The following is an 18,245-nucleotide window of genomic DNA, read 5'->3' on the forward strand; positions in this document are numbered from 1 at the left end:
AACTGAAATATGAATAGTTAGAAAATAATGAGTATACCTAATTTTATTAGTGAAGAACAAAACTGTCAGATTCACAGATGAACACAATATGTTGCAACATGGTTTCTGTAAAGGGAAATCACGTCTCACCAATCTACTAGATTTCTTTGAGAGGATCAAGCAGCATGTGGATAAGGGGGATCCAGTAGATACAGTGCACTTAAGATTTTCAGAAAGCCTTTGGCAAGGTCCCTCACCAAAGGCTCTTAAGCAAAGTAAGCTGTCGTGGGTTGAGAGGGAAGGTCCTCTCATGGATTTGTAACTGGTTAAAAGGAAGAAAACAAAAGTTAGGAATAAATGGCTAGTTTTCAGAATGAAGAAATATAAATAGAGGTCTCCCCAGAGATCTGGGACCAGTTTTATTCAACATATTCATAAAAGATCCAGAAAAAAGGGGTAAACAGCAAAGTGGAAAAATTTGCAGGTGATACAAAACTACTCAAGTTAAATCCAAAGCAGAGTGCGAAGAGCTACAAAAAGATCTCTCAAAATTGAGTGACTTGGCAACAAAATAGCAAATGAAATTCAACATTGATAAATGTGAAGTAGTACACATTGGAAAATATAATCCCAACTACATCGGGCACCTTTGGGACCTAAGTGGTGCTGGATTATCGGATATGCCCAAGTACCAGGAGGTTCTATAAGGGGGCATACTCCCAACCCAATCCCCCTCACCCCGCCACCTTATGCTCTGGTCCCGGAGCAGCTGCCTGTGTTCAGCAGCCGGCTGCTAGCATGTGCAGGCTGGACGCTGTGCGCGCTGGGGACTGTGAGCAGAACGGCGCAGGCCGTGAGCGCGCATGTGGCTCACAGCGGCTCGGCCGTGAGAGCGGCTGACCTGAGCAGTTCCGGGTTCAAGTTGACACTGGACTATCAGGAGTGCCAGACAACTGGATGCCGGACTATTGGAGTTTTACAGTATATAAAATGATGGGGTCTAAATTAGCTGTTAACACACAAGAAAGAGATCTTGGAACCACTGTGACTAGCTCTCTGAAAACACCCACTAAATGTGCAGTGGCAGTCAAAAAAGCAAATAGAATACTAAGAATCATTAAGAAAGAATAAAACAAAATATCTTATTGGCTCTATCCATGGTGCATTCACATCTTGAATACTGTATGCAGATCTGGTTGCCTCATCTCAAAAAAGATATACAGATTGGACCTCCCTGGTCCAGCACTCTCAGGATCTGACCAATCCTGAACAAGGGGATTTACCAGACCAGTGGAGGGCTAAGGCTCCAGGCTGGCCCCTCTGTTGCCCCAGCCCTGTAGGGCTCTGTAGCTGCCACCAGGGCCAGATCTCTGCAGCTGCCTGGCTACAAAGCTGGAAGTCCTCAACTGGGACTGGAGCACTGTGGCCAGGGCCAGAGTTCTCTGGCTGCCGCTGGGGCCAGAATGGAGCCAAAGCTCCCTGGCTGCAGCCTGAGCTCCATGGCTGCTGCTGGTATGGAGCTTCCCGGACTCTAGGGTCGGAACTCTGCTGCACCGCCCAGCTCTTCCCCCACGACGCGGGTCTCCCAACTGAGTCACTGTCTCCCCACCCCTCCATCATGCTCCTGCCCTGCCGCTAGATCTCCCTGTTCCTGCCGGACCACAGATATTGCTGGACCAGAGAGTCCCGGTTTAGAAAGATACAGACTGTAACGGAATTGGAAGAGGTTCAGAAAAGGGCAAGAAAAATGATCACCATAGAGCCGCCTGCCCTCCCATCCTGCGCTGCCTCTGACAGAGACGGAGCAGCGCAGGCGTCAGGGGGGAGCTGATATGTATGAGGAGTCGGCTCCATGGAGCTTCCTTCCCCCCTTGGTGCTTTCCACAGAGGCATCTTGGGGGTGGGGTGGCAGAAGCCAGTGCTCAGGGGCATCCAACTTAAAAGCTGGTTCCGCACAAGCACTGGCTCCACCTGCTCCCCTCTTCCCTGCACTATCCGAGGCAGCAGTGCGGAGGAGGGAGGGGATGAGGAGCACACAGCAGAGGCTGCTGCAGAGTAGCGATGTTAAGAAGCTGATATTTAACTAATCAAGTAGTTGATAGAATTTTTATTGACTACTCAATTAGTCGACAGGCAGCCAGCTCAGTCCCGGTTCATGCTAGGTCCAGGACCAAAACTGGCTGCAGCTCTGCAATTTAAAAGGCAGAAGGAGCTGGGCAGGCAAGCAGCCCATCTCAGTCCTATTACTGTTCTGTTGAGAAAGCACAAAGTGCAGCAGGAGCACTCTCTGTGGAGGTTGGAAACAGAGTGGACTGCACACTTTCAAGTGTGCACCCAGAGACAGTAGCAAATAATCATAATTTTTAACTGAAGTTGAAGGCACTAAGCATCTCACAAAATCGGGACCATGCTGCTTCCCCAAGAATAGTGGTAAAAAATAATACCCATTATCAGGGCTCGACAAATTAGGCAATATACTTGCCTGTAGCGAGTAGATTTTAGCCCGGTGGGGCCACGCAGCGCGATTAGCACATGCGCAGCGCGGTCTATGCATGCACAGCGAGTGCTTCCACGCAGCTGGTGAGCAGGGCTCGCCGCTGCTTGGCGAGCCCTGCCCATTATATTTTTTTGATAGTGCACTTCTCCTCAAAAATAGTTTTTAAAGTTCTGGGTTAGAGAGAAGGACAAGAAGGAAGAGAAAAAGATTATAATGTTAAATTCAAAGGGATGCCTTAGTGTTGAAATCACACTGCTGTGAAATTTCATTCCTAAAATTTCATACAACACTTAAACGCCAATAACACAATTCAAGTTGGCGGTTTCCCTGTATGTTCCTATTAGTTCACACATCTGTAGCCATTAAAATGTTCTGAAAAGCAGACAGGGTAAGCATCTCCTATCAACTGCTGCAAATATAGGGATCAAACATTTTTACTGCCAAGGTTTATTTTTGATAGAAATTCAACTAATCCCACTCTTACGTGAACTCAGCAGTTCCACTGTTTTGTGTGTGAAAACTCTATCCAGTGTTGAGCTTGGAGCAAGTTGTTCCTTCAGGCCAAAAATGTAAGAAGATTAAATAAAGATTTAGTGGGATTTTGCAGAATTCAATTATTGAGAGTTCAATAGAATATTTGTAAATATAGTCTTTGGAGATTACATTTAGTTAAAATTTAGGTTTCAATTAAATTCCAAAAGGTTTAAATCTGGATAACACAACATTGCTATTGCTTGATTAAATAACTATAATTTAATTTCCAAGAAGTGCTAACCAACTTTCACTTTCCAGAAGTAACTTTCCAGATGTTGCAGGCACAATGCATATGACTAGATACAATGTAATAATTTTTCCAGTGCCCCAGGTGTGCATGGTGCTTCACAGTCAAAAAGAAAACAGCAGAATTAGCCACCAGATCATAAACTGTTCAGGTCCCCGGCTCTCAGATACAATGTTGTCAATTAGAAGCAATTCCACTGATGTCAATGAAACAACCAAATACTTACTAGTGTAATAACTGAGAGCAGAATTTGGCCCCAGTGTTTAGCTAGAACACTAAGAATCGAATAGCAACAATAAAAGGATTAGTGCAGGGGATTTGGGGGGAGGAGATAGAGACCACAGTATTACAGGAAATGTTAGAGTAATTATTTGAATTATGTCACAGTGGGTTTTTTTAAGATTGTGAATTGTGAGATTAAGTAAGGCCCAAATCCTGCTTAACTTCATATTTAACTTAAATATGCTTAACTTCACATATGAGTACTTTCCCTGAAGTTAATGACTACCTATGTGCATAAAATTAAGCACACACACAAAAACTTTGCAAGACTGGGGCCTAAGCTAACTGGCATTGGTATTTTGGTGCAAGCTTGGGTGGCAATAGGGTTGAAGAGAGGGAGGCAAGGAAGAGAAGTATGCCTCATAGGAGTAAAAACAGGTCCTGAAGATACAAAGACAGAGAAAGAGATAGGAACAGAGACAACAAAAAGACACCAAAGATGTCATAATGCACTTTCTAAATTGATACAAAAATTACTTACCCCTCCCCATCCAGCAGCAGAAACCTGCAGGACTTACAGGATTTATAATAGTGTTATTGGCTCTTGCCTTGCTCCTGTTGCAATTTGGGACCTACTACAATTGCAGAAAACCAGTTGAAGAAATGGGAATTCTAAGAGGACTGCTGAATCAAACGGAAGGGAAAAGATGTAACAAGAGAAAATGCTAGTTGAAGATAAAATAGATACTAAAAACTAAAAAGAAGAACCAGAAAAAAATTCAGCTGGACACACAAAATATATAAGGGACAACACGAATGCCATGTTTTCCCCCTTTCTGTAGGTTCAGGAACACAACCTACAAAATCTGAAGAATCTTGCAAAAGCTATCACAACTGTATCTGTGCTATTGCGCAATTGTGCTATCCTAGCTAAAAGAGACGTTTAAGAGATCACACAAACTTAATCAGTTTCACAGATTCTTAAGCACGTTTTTGCTGATTTTTACTTTCTAATCAGATCCCTCAGAAGAAATGACAACAAAAGGATGGCCAGAGAACTAGAGTAGCACACAGTGAAAAAATTCTGACATCCCACAATTTGAAAGAAACAACTGGTCAGACTATCTTTAAACTGTAACTATGAAAAGTTTGAGTGCCTATAATAAAAATATAATCATAGTAAATCTCCAAAATATTATAACATTAAAATATTTTAAGTGCTAAAAACATTCAAAATTAATTGTGAATAGTCTGCTTCCTCATATTTGATCTTGAACTTTTCTCTCAGCAACAGAAGACCTATGAAGTTTGTGGGAATCCTGACCTACTCACAGTTAAATGCCACCATAGCAAATGGTATTTACCATTTACATATACATTTCAAGTTGTTTAACTGAATTGTTACAAGGTAATATTACTCTGTTGTACCCATATATGGGAGGCTTAATCCACAACTAATAAAATTAAGTGTTCTTCTATTAATTACTCCGTCCTGAGACAAGACAATAAATCACTGCTCTAAATTACGATTGATATCAATTTATTTAAATCAGGTTAAGGCTTTGTAAAACAAAGTTGAAAATCTGTGCTTTACAACTTTAAGTTAAAATTTATCAGTGAACTAAATTATAGATATTAAAAAGTAAGAAGAAAATTGTCAATCTGTAGAATCTCTTATTTGAATTTTACAAAAGTGCAATAAGAAGAAATCTTGAAAAATTAAGGTCCTGACTCTGAAAACACTTGTTGGTACATAAATGTACTCTAATAACATTTTCAAAAACAGGAGCCTAACAAATCCTATCTTTAGATACCTATAGGTGGGATTTTCAAAAGCACCTCCATTACTTAAAGAGCACAATGACTTCAAACATGGAGGAATGTAACCTGGTCAAAGCATTTCAACTTTTTTGACTTGTGGATTTTTAAAACATTGGAGGGTGAAAGTGTTTGCAATATAACAGAGATATTTGTTTATCCATTTTGTGTCTGAGTTTTTATTGGTTTTGAGCAAGAACGCTAATGAGATCCTAGATGTGTCTTTTGCAGCATATATCGTTTTGTGTGAAACTTCTTAATAGAATTCTTTAATATAAAATCAGAAATTCTTCTAAAAATATGAAAACCAATTAAGAAATAAGTGCAAATATCCACTTCAGCAAACTATAAAACAAGAATTAGCAATATGTAAATAAGATATGTTATTTCCATTTTAAAAAAATGCATTTTTAATTAAAAACATTTATCCTGCATGGTTTATCTTAAAAATTCTTTTGTCTATTTTATTAAGTTAACTAACTAAAAGATTTGATACCACAGTTTAAACAACATTTTGTGACACTCTTTCAGAGTGAATTCCTAGAACCTACGCTACATTCCCAGGTCAAAATTAAAGACATTTTCAAGCTTGGTATATTTATACTCGTGTTTCCCTACTTCGTCTTCTTGGCAGTTTCTGTGTGGATTTTTTTTTTTGGTGGAAAGTACATGAAATTATTTGTGAGATTCAATGACCATTTAACCTACTCCCAGTAATGGATAATTATATTATTACATACCATTCTTCCATAGGACCCCATGCCTTATTATTGAATGAGTAGCTATTCAATACTTATATTTTATCCTCTTCATTCAATGCATGGCCATGGGCCATATTTAATTTACATCATCCAAAACCTGCACCAAATACAAAATTATTCATTTCATCTTTGACTCTTTTATAGTACTCTCACTATAGGGTGAGTATTTCATGAGATTATTTACCTTCACAACAACCTTGACTGATTAGGTGCTATTACTATCCCCACTTCACAGATGAGGAACTGAGGTACTTCTTATCTGGTCCAAATGATCAGAAGTGTTCATTAACCCTAAGTGCCCAATTTGAGACAGTTAGGGCCTGATTCTTCAGAGTACTTATTTTTATAGCACTGTTGAAAACACGGTTCCAATTGAGTTCAATTGTGAGGATTCAGCATTTCTGCAAATCTGGCCCCAGGAGTTTAACTATGGGAACTCAGAAAATCTGTGGCCATTTGCGAAAATTCTGGTGAAAGTGACTTGCCTCAAATCACATACTAACTCTCTAACAAAGACAGGAATAGAAACAGATTTCCAGAATTCCATTTCAGCCTATAACCATCCCATTATTTTCTGCAATCCCTGCTTGCTTCTTTAAATATTTCAACTCCCTTACAAGTGAAGCTGTTATCCTACAGATATCATTCATTATACAAGCTTGATTCATTCCCAAATCACTGTCCAATCTAAACAGCATTGTATAAAATGGTCTCCTGCGATTAAAAAAAGTGTGTGGATGCAGAGCTGGATTAACCCATCATTGGGACTTAGACAAACATACACTTCTAGATCCCTACCTTCTAATATAAACCACACATACAAACCACACATACAATAGACTCATTGTGACCTGGCTGGCCATGTTATGGATTTGCCAAGAACTGTGCTCACAGTAACAAAACAGCTGGAGTAAACCTGGTAGTGCTGTCACATGGCAGGTCACGGTGCCATTCACTCAAATGAGTGAAGTTCTTTTAGTGTGCATGAAAATCAGCATCACTGGTTAAAAAACAAAAAAACAATCACTCATTTTGGTTGCTACCACACACATTTGGGCCTTATGGATGCACCTACTTTGCCTATGCATTAATTTGGTCCTGCACATTTAAGTACAAAAGGCCTGTATTTATGGCTGCACAGAAATGTTGTTTCTAAATGTCCTGACTTTGTAATGCTTAACTTTGTAACCTTAATATTCTTTTAATATAGATTTTTTGGGAAAACAAAACAGAAATTCTGTCCAGTGAAAGCATACTAACCCCCACCTTGGGTCATGAACAGAATCTGGACTAGGGATGTTAAATTTCGATTAATCAGCTAATTGAGTAGTTGATGGAAGTTCCATTGACTACTTGATTAGGCGTCCACGGGTCTTACTACATTTCAAAGACAGAGGCACAGCAGTCGGGACCCAGGGCAAGTGGGCACTGCTTCAGTCCCCACTCACACCATTTCCCCGCTGTGCCTCTGCCTCTCCTGCCCCCTATGGAGACAGAATGCAGCAGTCAGAACCCGGGCTCTTGCTACATTTCATAGGCAGAAGCGCAGCAGTCAGAATCCAGGGCAAGCGGGGTTTGGGTAGCTGACTAGTAGCTTACATCCCTAATTTGGACCTTTAGATTAATAGCAAAGACTACCTCTTAATATAGCAGAATATCATAATATGGTAGAATAACTGGTAGCAGTAGAAGGCTGTTATCCTCTGTGTAAACCAGTCACATGGGCTGAGCACATACTTTATTAGTGGGCTTCACAGCTTTGTAAGCCGATGATTGCAAAGACACAGAATTCCTGGATTTAGTTCCAGGATGTGTAGAGGAATGTGCTGTGCTGGCTGTTAATTATTTTATCTCTGTGCCCTATCGTGTCCTCCCTTACCCCTTCAGCTATCTCCTCCCCTGTTCCTATCCAATACTCATACCTCCTGCTGGCCACCTTCTTGCCCCGCACCCTCTCTGATCCTATCCAACTCCTCACTTCGGCTGTGTCTAGACTGGCCAGCTTTTCCGGAAAATCAGCAGCTTTTCCGGAAAAACTTGCCAGCTGTCTACACTGGCCGCTTGAATTTCCGGAAAAGTGCTGACAATCTCATGTAAGATTGTCAGTGCTTTTCCGGAAATAGTATGCTGCTCCCATTAGGGCAAAAGTCTTTTTCCGAAAGACTTTTGCGCAAAAGGGCCAGTGTAGACAGCACAGTACTGTTTTCCGCAAAAAAGCCCCGATCGCGAAAATGGCGATCGGGGCTTTTTTGTGGAAAAGCGTCCTGCCAATCTAGACGTGCTTTTCCGAAAATGCTTTTAATGGAAAAGTTTTCCATTAAAAGCATTTCCAGAAAATCATGCCAGTGTAGACGTAGCCTTCCTGTCTCCTGCCCACTTCCATCCTTGATCCTATCCAACCCCATGCCCTCCTTGTCCCACCCTTCCTCTTTGCTCATATCCAAAAACTCCTCCCCATCCACCCGCACCTACATCTCCGGCCCTCTTTTGGCTCCTGCAATGCATCATGCCTTTATTGCTTACACCCCCAGCACTCTGAATTCAACTCATGTCATCACCCCAGTTCTTGCCGCATAAGAGATACTGCCCCTGATGGCAGGAAAGAACAATTACACAGAACTATCCAGCCCTTGCAGCTCTGGGCTAATGCATGCTATATGAAATATTTGGAGAATATTGCTACCAAACACCAGTAAGTCTCTTCTGAGCACTTATGAAGTGATTTTTTGAGCCTCATTACTTGGCCAAATTTAAGCAAAATGTCATGGGGACAGCAAAAGGCATATTACTAGCACCAGTTTGACCACCTTGCCCAAGTCTGGTCTGAAGCATGGAGGCAAAAGAGCGACTCCATGAAACAGTTGTAAAAAGGCTTTAAACATTGGGGAAAAGATGTTGTTTTCTAATCTCATTTTTGGAAACAGACAAACTTTCAAATAAAAAAAATGAGCCTGAGGTAGAAAACTAGCACAGAAAACTTCAGCCAAAACAGTCAGAGGTAGGCAAAGTTAAAAGCAACTGAAAACAAAGTCTTAAAATAGAAAGTATTGGATAACCTTAACCTTATAGGCAATGTTACCAGCTCCACTTATAATAGCAAAAAAACTGAAGAAAATTATATTTTAACATTAACCTAAAGATTCATTATAAAAAGGAAAACATGTAGAAAATAAAGTTACGGGACAACATATATTTAAAAAAAAATAATCATTTTTAATCATGTATTTACAGAACATGATGTATTGGAAAAATATCCAAAGCCTGCATATTACTTTTCCCACTTTGTAAACACATATGGTTTTTTAAACTTACCCCTCCTAGTTCCTTCAGATCCGTCTCTAATTTTTCAGAGATCACATTAGATGGAATATCAAGATAAAACACCTTCCCTGTAAGAGGCTTATATTTAGATTTCTCTGTCTTTGTGATATCTTTTTTTGATGTTTTCAGAGAAGGTTTATTTTTTTCTGTTTTTCCTTGTATTCCACCTGGTGGAAAAAAGAAAGAAAGTTTGAATAGGATTATATTTTATGAACTTGCATGTTTTCCAAAATATTTTCCCCTCTTTAAAGCCAAATTCAAGTAGTGACAGTAAGGGCAGGATAAGCCAAAGTTCTGCATAAACAGGATGTATTTTTGAAGAACCGTGGCCCTAAAACATACAAGAAAGAAGATTTGAAAATTATTACACAACCAGCTTTAAAACAATATTAAAGTTTTTTTCAATTACTTCATTTCTCAGAAGACATTTTGATGCCCATCTACAGTAATGTTAAAGGGGAGCAATCACCAAAGGCCCCAACCCTGTGGATCTTGTACATTTCAAAGGAAGCAGCACAGAGGGGAACCCCCTGTGGATGGCTCTTGTACATTTCAAAGGGAGAGAGGCAGCAGGATAGTGAGCACCCCCCTTCCATTGACTATTCAATTAGCTGATTAACTCAGCTACCCCTCTGAAGCTTTTGAAACAGGGATGTTGAATTTCAGTTAATCTATAACTGGAAAAACTTAAAAAAAAATCTAGCTAGCAGCACCTTAAAAACTCTAATTCACTAATTTTTCCTCCTTCCTTTTTTGCCGCCCTCCCCCCCCCATCCCATATTTATTTTGGAACTGGGCTTTTAATATTCCATTCATCTGAAAAAGTGGGTGGTATCCATGAAAGCTCATGATACCATCTACATGTTTTGTTAGTCTTTAAGGTGCTGCTAGCCTATTCGTTGTTTTTTAAGTTTATCCCTCTTTCAGACAGCTTATACAATGAACAAGTTAACCAGTTTCACTTATTTCTAGTCAGTTTCACTTTTTGTTCTAGTGTATCAGCATAAATTAGCACAGAGTCTCCAATATTAAAGAGAAAGGATTTTAAAGCCTAAGAATTTCAGCTTTCTTGTGAATTTTCAATTACTGGAAGTTGTGACAATTTTCTTCCACTATTTGATCTGAGGAAGTGGGTCTGGCCCACGAAAGCTCATCACCTATTAAACCATCTTGTTAGTCTTTAAAGTGCTACACAGTCCTGTTTTTTGTTTTGGAAGATGATGGTGTTTACAAATACAATACAGATATTTACCCATTTTGTGTTTTGAGTTTTTATTACTATTGCTTCCTTGGGACTACCTTAAATAAAATTAAACATTTTTACACGTTTTGTGGGAAATGGTGAGTCAAGCTCCAGTCATAGGTCCACGAACACACCAAGAGACAAAATGCTGGATTGGGGCCTTCTCATAGGTGTTAATTATATGCAGCCCCCTTTTTATTTGACGAATTTGAGAAAAACAGCTCCCAGTTAACAATGTACCTAAATTAAACGATCAAAAAATCCTTTACAGCCACTGAATGAGATTTGCAAACCCTCTGAACTGCTTCCCATAATCGCTCAAGATCATCTAAAGAAAGACCATCACCTACGTGTAACTTGTCCTTTGTTGCTAATCTTCATAGCACTTGGTTTCATTTTCCTGGGGAGTCACATTTTTCCATCCACCTTCCTCCCCGAGTTACGACCTGCCGAAGAAACGGTTCAATACAGAAATTAAATCTCCGAGAGAGGCGGCCCGTGCGTATTGCCCACCTCGAGTTACTGCCCCCTGGCTCCCATACACGCCGCAGCTTCCAAGTCCGCAGCTACCCCCACCCCAGTCACCGCTCCTCTGCGGCTCCGTGGTTCTCCCCAAGCCCCGTCCAAGCCGCCGCTTCCCTCCCCCAACGGTCACCCCTGCTCCAGTCAGCCCTCCCCTCCCCCTCTCCCAACGGTCACCCCTTCCCGCCCCAGATCCCTCTCCCTCTCTCGCGGGTGGGAAAGGCGCTGCGGCTCGCTCACCGTAGGCTCTGAGGCGGCTACCCAGGGCCGAGCCCCCTCCTCCCCCGGCAGCCTGACCGAGGCGCTTTCCCGCCTCGCGACTCCAACCTCCGCACCAGAGGCCTAACCGGGCCTCCCTCCCTCCCGGCGCGGCCTGGCCGGGTCGAGTAGAGTAGCGCCGCCCCCTGAGGAGGGGCCAAGGGGCGGGACTGCCGGGCAGAGAGCAATGCTGGCGCGAGGCGGGCGCAGCGCAGGTGGCTTGTTGGTGCTGGGGCGGCTCCTCCCTCCAGCGCTGGGAGCACAGTGAGTGGGAGCGGCAGCCCGTGTGGCAACCCGGTACGGGCAGGGCGCGGGCGGCTGATGGCCTCTGCGAGTGGGATTGCTGCTGCTGTGCCGCACGAGGCGCCGCTCCTGGAGAGTGGACCGGCTTCACAGCAGCGTTATTTCCAAATACCATAGTGTGCGCGTCTACACAGCAATAATGTCTATATGGAGGAGTTCTTACGCTGGCTCCTGTAACCATAGAGGTGCGCAGCACATTTCATTAGGGTGTGCACCCAGGGAATTTTATTTTTTATTGGTGAAAATTTATTGACTACTCAATCATAAAGGACATGCTGTGAGCCAAGGCAGGCTTTTTATATATTCTACATTCGGCACTTAGAATCATAGAACTGGAGGAGACGTCAGAAGGTCATCAAGTCCAGCCCCCTGCCCAAGGCAGGACCAATCCCAACTAAATCAACCCAGCCAGGGCTTTGTCAAGCCGAGACTTAACCACCTCTAGGGATGGAGACTCCACTACTTCCCTAGGTAACCCATTCCAGTGCTTCACTACCCTCCTAGTGAAACAGTTTTTCCTAATATCCAACCTGGACCTCTCCCACCACAACTTGAGACCATTGCTCCTTGTTCTGCCATCTGTCACTACTGAGAACAGCCTCTCTCCATCCTCTTTGGAACCTCCCTTCAGGAAGTTGAAGGCTGCTATCAAATCCCCCCTCACTCTTCGCTTCTGCAGACTAAACAGACCCAAGTCTCTCAGCCTCTCCTCATAAGTCATATGCTCCAGCCCCCTAATCATTTTGGTTGCCCTCCGCTGGACCCTCTGCAATGCGTCCACATCCTTTTTGTAGTGGGGGGCCCAGAACTGGACACAATACTCCAGATGTGGCCTCACCAAAGCCGAATAAAGGGGAATAATGACACCGCTTATTATATAATACAACAATCTATACCTTTAAACTAAAAGAGCGTATCGTGTGATTAAATTAAAACCCAAAGCCACTTTTTTTTGAGACATTAGGGTGTGCCTGGGCACACCCGGCACACCCCCTGGGTACACCTATGCCTGTAACTCTCATTTCAGGAGGAGTAAGGGAAGTTGAAGGAAGGGTGCTTTTCCTTTGACTTCCTGCAGTGTAGATAGCGCCCAAATCCAAACTAAGCTATTTCCACTTCAGCTACACAATTGATGTAGCTGAAGTTGCGAATTTCGACCTTTGCCTCAGGGCCTGCCGAGCCGTTCGTGCGCCCCAGGAGCGCAGTGCCACCCCCAGGAGTGTGGCGCATGCACGGCCTTGCCCCTGGGCACCCAGTGTATGCGTGGCCTTGTCCTGGATGCCCACTGCATGCACAGCCCCTCCCCGCCTGTTCCGGCAGCCCCACGCGGTGTCCCCTAGAATGGGGCGCCCCGGGTAGTAGCCCGGTCATCCTGTAGCTTAGGCCTGCTCTGCTTTGCCCTGCAGTGTAGTTGTGCCCTTAGCGGCCACAACCCTGAGTGGCAGAGTGGGGCTGGTGTGGGGGAGTAGGGCTATAGTCATTAGTAGGGGATGGTGGCTGGGGTGCAAGGAGCAGAGGTTGTGGTCACAAGTGAGAGATGGTGCGTGGGGGCAAAGAGCCAGCAGGGATGTGATGACTCTTGTGGAGACTTGATGTGTGCCTGTGTGAAGGGAGCGGGTAGGCACTGCCTTTGAGGGAAAGGGGCTGTAGTAGATGCTGATGTTCTTAAAGGGGGGACTGTGTCTTGGCAGTGCAGTGAAAGAGCTTTTCTGTGGAGAGAGCAAGTTCTCAGCCTCTGGCATGGGCAGAAACCTGTGGAAGGGCATGTTCTTGAAAAGGGCTGACTTCATCTCTCCAGGTTCCAGGGCTGAAGTTTCTGAGGCCTCATGTTCAGAGGGAGAGAGTGGTGTTTAATCAAGTTAATTCAAGGGAAAATCTCAGTTAACTTGAGTTAGCTCACCTATGTTAAGAGCACACCTTTTCTCCAGTAAAAGTCTTTGGGGGCATGAATGGTAACAGTTTAACTTTTTGTGGGATGATAAAGACCACTAAAGTGGCCTGTGGCTCAAGCTCAGTCCTCTCCCCACTTCTGCCCTGCTTCCCTCCCTCTCCCCACAGCAGGGAGCCCATGCTGGCACTCCAGCCTCACGCCCCGCCCCCCCACGAATTTGGAGCACCAGGGCACCTTCCTGCTAGGGTAGGGGGTGGGATAGAAAGCCCTGAGCCTCCCCACTAGATCCAGTTCATGGGGAAGAAGCAGAGCTAGAGGTGGCTCCACACGCTGTTGCTTCCCTTCCCTTTCTCCCAGCTGTGAATATAGCAGCATAGGCACATAGAGGCTTTTCCCCGCTGCTCCCATTGGCTGGAATTGTGGCCAGTGGGAGCAGCAGGAGGCCGTGTCTGGGATATGGAGCTTGGGAATGGCGTGGGGCGCAAACGTAAGTAAATGCCTCCCCACCCTTTCATACCCAGACCCTGCACCCATACCCTGCTCCTGCACCCTCCCCTTGCCAGACACCCAGCCTGCTACTGCACCCTCCCTCCTAGCCACACATTGCACCTGCCCCTGCTCTTGCCTCCTCTGTCCTGGCCAGACACCCTACTCCCATCCTGCACCTGCACCCTACCTCCCACCCAGTGCTCACCCCCTCCAGCATTCCACCTCCCATCCAGATCCTGCACCCACATCTTTATCCAACTCACTGGCAGCCTTGTCCCACACACTGAACCCCTGATTTTTGTCCGCCCCCCCACACCCTGGGGGGCCCACAAAATCCACTAACCCCGGTACCCCAGAAGAGTAAATCTGGCCCATGGGAATCCCTGAACCTCAGTCTTCCCTGACACCCCCCGCTCATCCCATGGGGTTGGAGCTCCAGAGAAGTGAGGTTTCTCATTTGGGTGCCCCGTCAGTGAGGGTTGAAGGCTTAGGCAGGGGGCTGGACTTGATGACCCCCTGAGGTTTCTTTCAGCTCTATGATTCCATGGTTCTATGGAGGTTTGGGGAGGGGTTTCTTTGCTTCTGAATTGTGTGGTCCCCAACTGATTTTTCTGTGGGTCATTGGCCCCCGGTCCAAAAAAGGTTCTCCACCCGTGCCATAAATAAATAAATCATTGAAACCTTTTGTGTTAGACATAAAATTAATATTTTACTTTATTTAAAATAGGCCTGGGCAAAGTATAGCCCATGGGCTGCATCTGGTCTGCCAAGCCACCTGATTCAGCTCCTGGACACAGTGGGGAACCCCAGGCAGACTCCCTGCTTGCCTCGCCCTACCCATGTGCAGAAAAGTGGCTGCCAGGCCGTTTTTCTTTCAAAACTATGAACCAGGAGTGGAGAAGGGAAAGCTTCAGGCTCTGCCCCTGCCTCCAGCACAATCCCATTGACTAGTTTCTGGTCAGGAACTGGTCAATGGGATTTGCCTGTTTGAATAACAGGCTGCACAAGAAGCACCATGCCCTCCTCCCCTCCAGCCTGTAGTTATTCTCACAGGTACGTGGCCCTGCAGCCTGCGTGGTGGTTGGGTTAGGCAAAGAAGTTGCTTCAGAAAGGTGCTGGGCTGCTGGATGGGAGTCACCCAAGTAAGTCTCCTGGACAGAGACTGCCTCTGGCATTCCATCCTCTCCTTTCCCTAGTCCTCTGTCCCGCCACTCCTGCCCCCCTACTCCATATACCTAAACCCTCTGCCCCCCTTCTGCACCCATATCTCCTGGATCCAGTACTCCAATCCCCTGCCCCAGATCAGAGTCCCCTTCTGCCCTAAATCATACCCAAACTCTTACACCCCAATCCTCTGCCCTAGGTTACAACCCAAACCACTGCATCCCAGACCAGTACCCCAGGTCACAACTGTCTCCTTCACCCAAACTCCCTCCCAGACCCTACTCTCCATCCTGTATCCCAATCCTTTACTCCAAGCTTCCTTTTGCAACCAACCTCCATCCCTGACTCTGTACTTCCTCCATGAATATCATGGAAGAGTGCAGCCCCTAACCACTTTCCAGAATCTTGGAGTGCCCCCCCCCCCATCAAAAATTATTGCCCACCACTGATTTAAAATGAAGTTTGATAGACTAACATGAGAAAGTTAAAGCATTTAATTTATTTAATAATTTAATATTTCCTTTCTTACTGGTTAACTTAAACTGTTCTCCCTAGTGGCAGCACTAGCAAAATGGCAGGTGTGTTTATGTAATTAGCGGTGAGTTTCTATTAGCAACTGGTAGTCCACAGAAAGGTTTGCATTGAGCCAGGTGGCCTACAGGCCAAAATTTTTGAGAACCACTGGTTTAGACCAATATTCTGCATGTGGCCTGCAAGGCTGTTGTTTATTGTTGCCAGATTCTGCTAGTTTCCTTTCACAACTTTTTTTTCCCTACTGGTATTACTAAAGTGACACTCACTTAAAGCAAAGGCACATTAAGTGAGTTGTATACTGATTGTACACAATGTTGACTGTGAGAGCCATGCACACCTTCTGCATCCAATTAAAGTGATGCTAAGGTTAAATGAGCATGCCCTGAAAATTCTAGGTGTGCAAGCGCAGTTAAAAAACCTCCCGAGATAGGATAGTTTTGCTAAGTTAGGACAATCTTGTGGCCCACTGATATAAAGGAGGGCTACTCATGTGGTCCACTCACTAGCCTAGGTTGCCCATTGCTGGTTTAGATGTAAAGAAATGCTCTGAACCATGGAAGATGGGGTTTGTTTAAACTTGAAAGTTTTACTTTTTTAATGCTTAATGGTATAAAAATGCACATACTTTTCAGGGAGCAAGGTAATCAATAATTGATATAATTGTGACATGGACTAGGGCTTATACTGTTGTAACTGTATCAGTCAAGGAAAAAAAAATACCTGTAAGAACTTACGGCATTGGGACCATAGGGATTCTGTGCTGCTGCATGGCTAGTAGAGACTGAGGCTGGGCTGAGGAGGACTCTGTGAGGGTTGCTGGGTTTGACAGGACATACTGTGCAGCCGGACTTGAGTGGTGGCACTTTGCAGACCACTGGTGGCTAAGAAACTAAGGAAGGAAGGCATCTGAGCAGAAATGCAGATGGCCTGTTTCTTTCTACTCTAAACTCTGCTTGTGATAGACCCTAGTTTCCAGCTTCTGATCTTTTTTGTCCTTAGCTTTGCTCTTCCATTACTGTTTATAGATTTAATCTGAGGAAGTGGGTCTGGCCCACGAAAGCTCATCATCTAATGAACCATCTTGTTAGTCTTTAAAGTGCTACATAGTCCTGTATTTTGTTTATAGACATCTGATCCTCATTTCCTGGTAACTTGCCCCAGATTACAACTGGATTTCTCTCTGGCCTGTCTTGGACTCTGACCTTCTGCTGATCTTCTTGGTTCTGCTCTGACTAATAAGTCTGACTACCATTGTCCAGTTGTGACACAGACACAGTTGTGGGATATTAACTCTTCTAGTGTAGGCAAGGCCTAAGTGACTGTCAGAGCCGTGCATGCTCTCTGCATCCCCAGGAGAGGAGTCAGCATCCGGGAGCTGGCTCCCTGTGTGAATTGACTGCCAGCCTGCTCCTCGGGAGCATGCTATACTGTGGGTTCTGTAGTCTAAGCTTTATAATACAGAGCCCGCAGAGTGTAACTGCTAAGCGGTTACCTAATTAACTGTTTTTAAACATCCCTACATCAATGATATAGTTAAGAGAGTTTGTTTGTGTGTCTGTCTGTTTGCAGCCGGGGGACATGTTACCCTCTCCTGGCTATGCCCACTACAACTCCACCTGCCATTGACTGGCACTTCTTACCTGGTCCTAAGCTGCTGTGGTGACAGAAGGCTGGAACTGTCTCTCTTCATGGGGCAGTTTGCATCCTGAATCCCTAATCCCACCACAGCCTCACCTCAGAGCAATGATTTAAATAAAGCAAAACAAAAATGTATTTCAGTTAAGGACCAGAGCAAAGCTGGGTAAATTCTCTAGTCAAAAATAAATATAAAATGACCACTGTACATTTTGTATTCTCTGGTGTAGTTGAAATCAATATATTTGGAATTGTGGTAAACACATCTAAAATATTTAAATAAATAGTATTCTATTATTGTTTAACAGCGTGGTTAATGAGATAATTTTTCCCTATTATTAACCAAATGTTTGTTTGGTGAAAATGTAAGGTCCCAAAATATTTTGACTTTTGGTCCTACATGGCTAGGTTTGTTTCATATACGACTGTGTGAGGAGGAGATCTTCAAAGAAATCAGACACGTTCCATCACTGGGAATGTGGAATCCTTTAGTGAACTTAATTTTGTAAACCACATTACAGATGTAATATATCTTCCTTCCTCTTTTGATCCAGGGTTTGGGAATTTGTGAGTTTGTTATTTGGAGTGATCAGTTCTCTTTCCAAATAGGATTACCATTGGAGAAATATGTATGATCAGTGTTTTGAAAATAGTTTTAATACAAAATAATACTTTTAAAAAATTGCTAAAGAAATAATGTAGAGTAGTTGATTATTTTATTTCATTAACAGTCAAGTCAAAAGTGTGCTCTTGAAGAGATTTAAAGAGATTTGTATGCATTATTTAGCCAATTAGATTAGCCTTTATAATGGAAGGGTTAAAATAAT

The 18,245-nt window shown here is 43.9% G+C and overlaps 2 protein-coding genes across 5 annotated transcripts in view; one reads left to right on the top strand and one right to left on the bottom strand.

Moving 5' to 3' along the window:
* Positions 1 to 11,533, bottom strand: part of DBF4 (DBF4-CDC7 kinase regulatory subunit) — a 50,931-nt gene extending 39,398 nt beyond the window's left edge. Inside the window, exons 1-4 of one of the 2 annotated variants that reach the window (XM_075922425.1) lie at positions 11,385 to 11,525; positions 10,969 to 11,068; positions 9,371 to 9,546; positions 130 to 301 (exon numbers count right to left, since the gene is read on the bottom strand). In XM_075922425.1, coding sequence (XP_075778540.1) covers positions 130 to 291 — 162 coding nt within the window. In that variant the 5' untranslated portion in view covers positions 292 to 301; positions 9,371 to 9,546; positions 10,969 to 11,068; positions 11,385 to 11,525. Of the gene's footprint in view, positions 1 to 129; positions 302 to 9,370; positions 9,547 to 10,968; positions 11,069 to 11,384 lie in introns of both variants that reach the window. The other variant, XM_006119478.4, reaches the window with a different exon arrangement.
* Positions 11,534 to 11,541: 8 nt separating this feature from the next.
* SLC25A40 (solute carrier family 25 member 40) overlaps positions 11,542 to 18,245 on the top strand; it is an 84,590-nt gene continuing 77,886 nt past the window's right edge. For 2 of the 3 annotated variants that reach the window (XM_025182819.2, XM_025182818.2), the window contains exon 1: positions 11,574 to 11,699. The gene's annotated coding sequence lies outside the window, so the exon portion shown is untranslated. Of the gene's footprint in view, positions 11,700 to 18,245 lie in introns of all 3 variants that reach the window. The other variant, XM_025182820.2, reaches the window with a different exon arrangement.

This window comes from Pelodiscus sinensis, chromosome 2, assembly GCF_049634645.1.
Source record: "Pelodiscus sinensis isolate JC-2024 chromosome 2, ASM4963464v1, whole genome shotgun sequence".
NCBI classification, from domain to species: Eukaryota; Metazoa; Chordata; order Testudines; family Trionychidae; genus Pelodiscus; species Pelodiscus sinensis.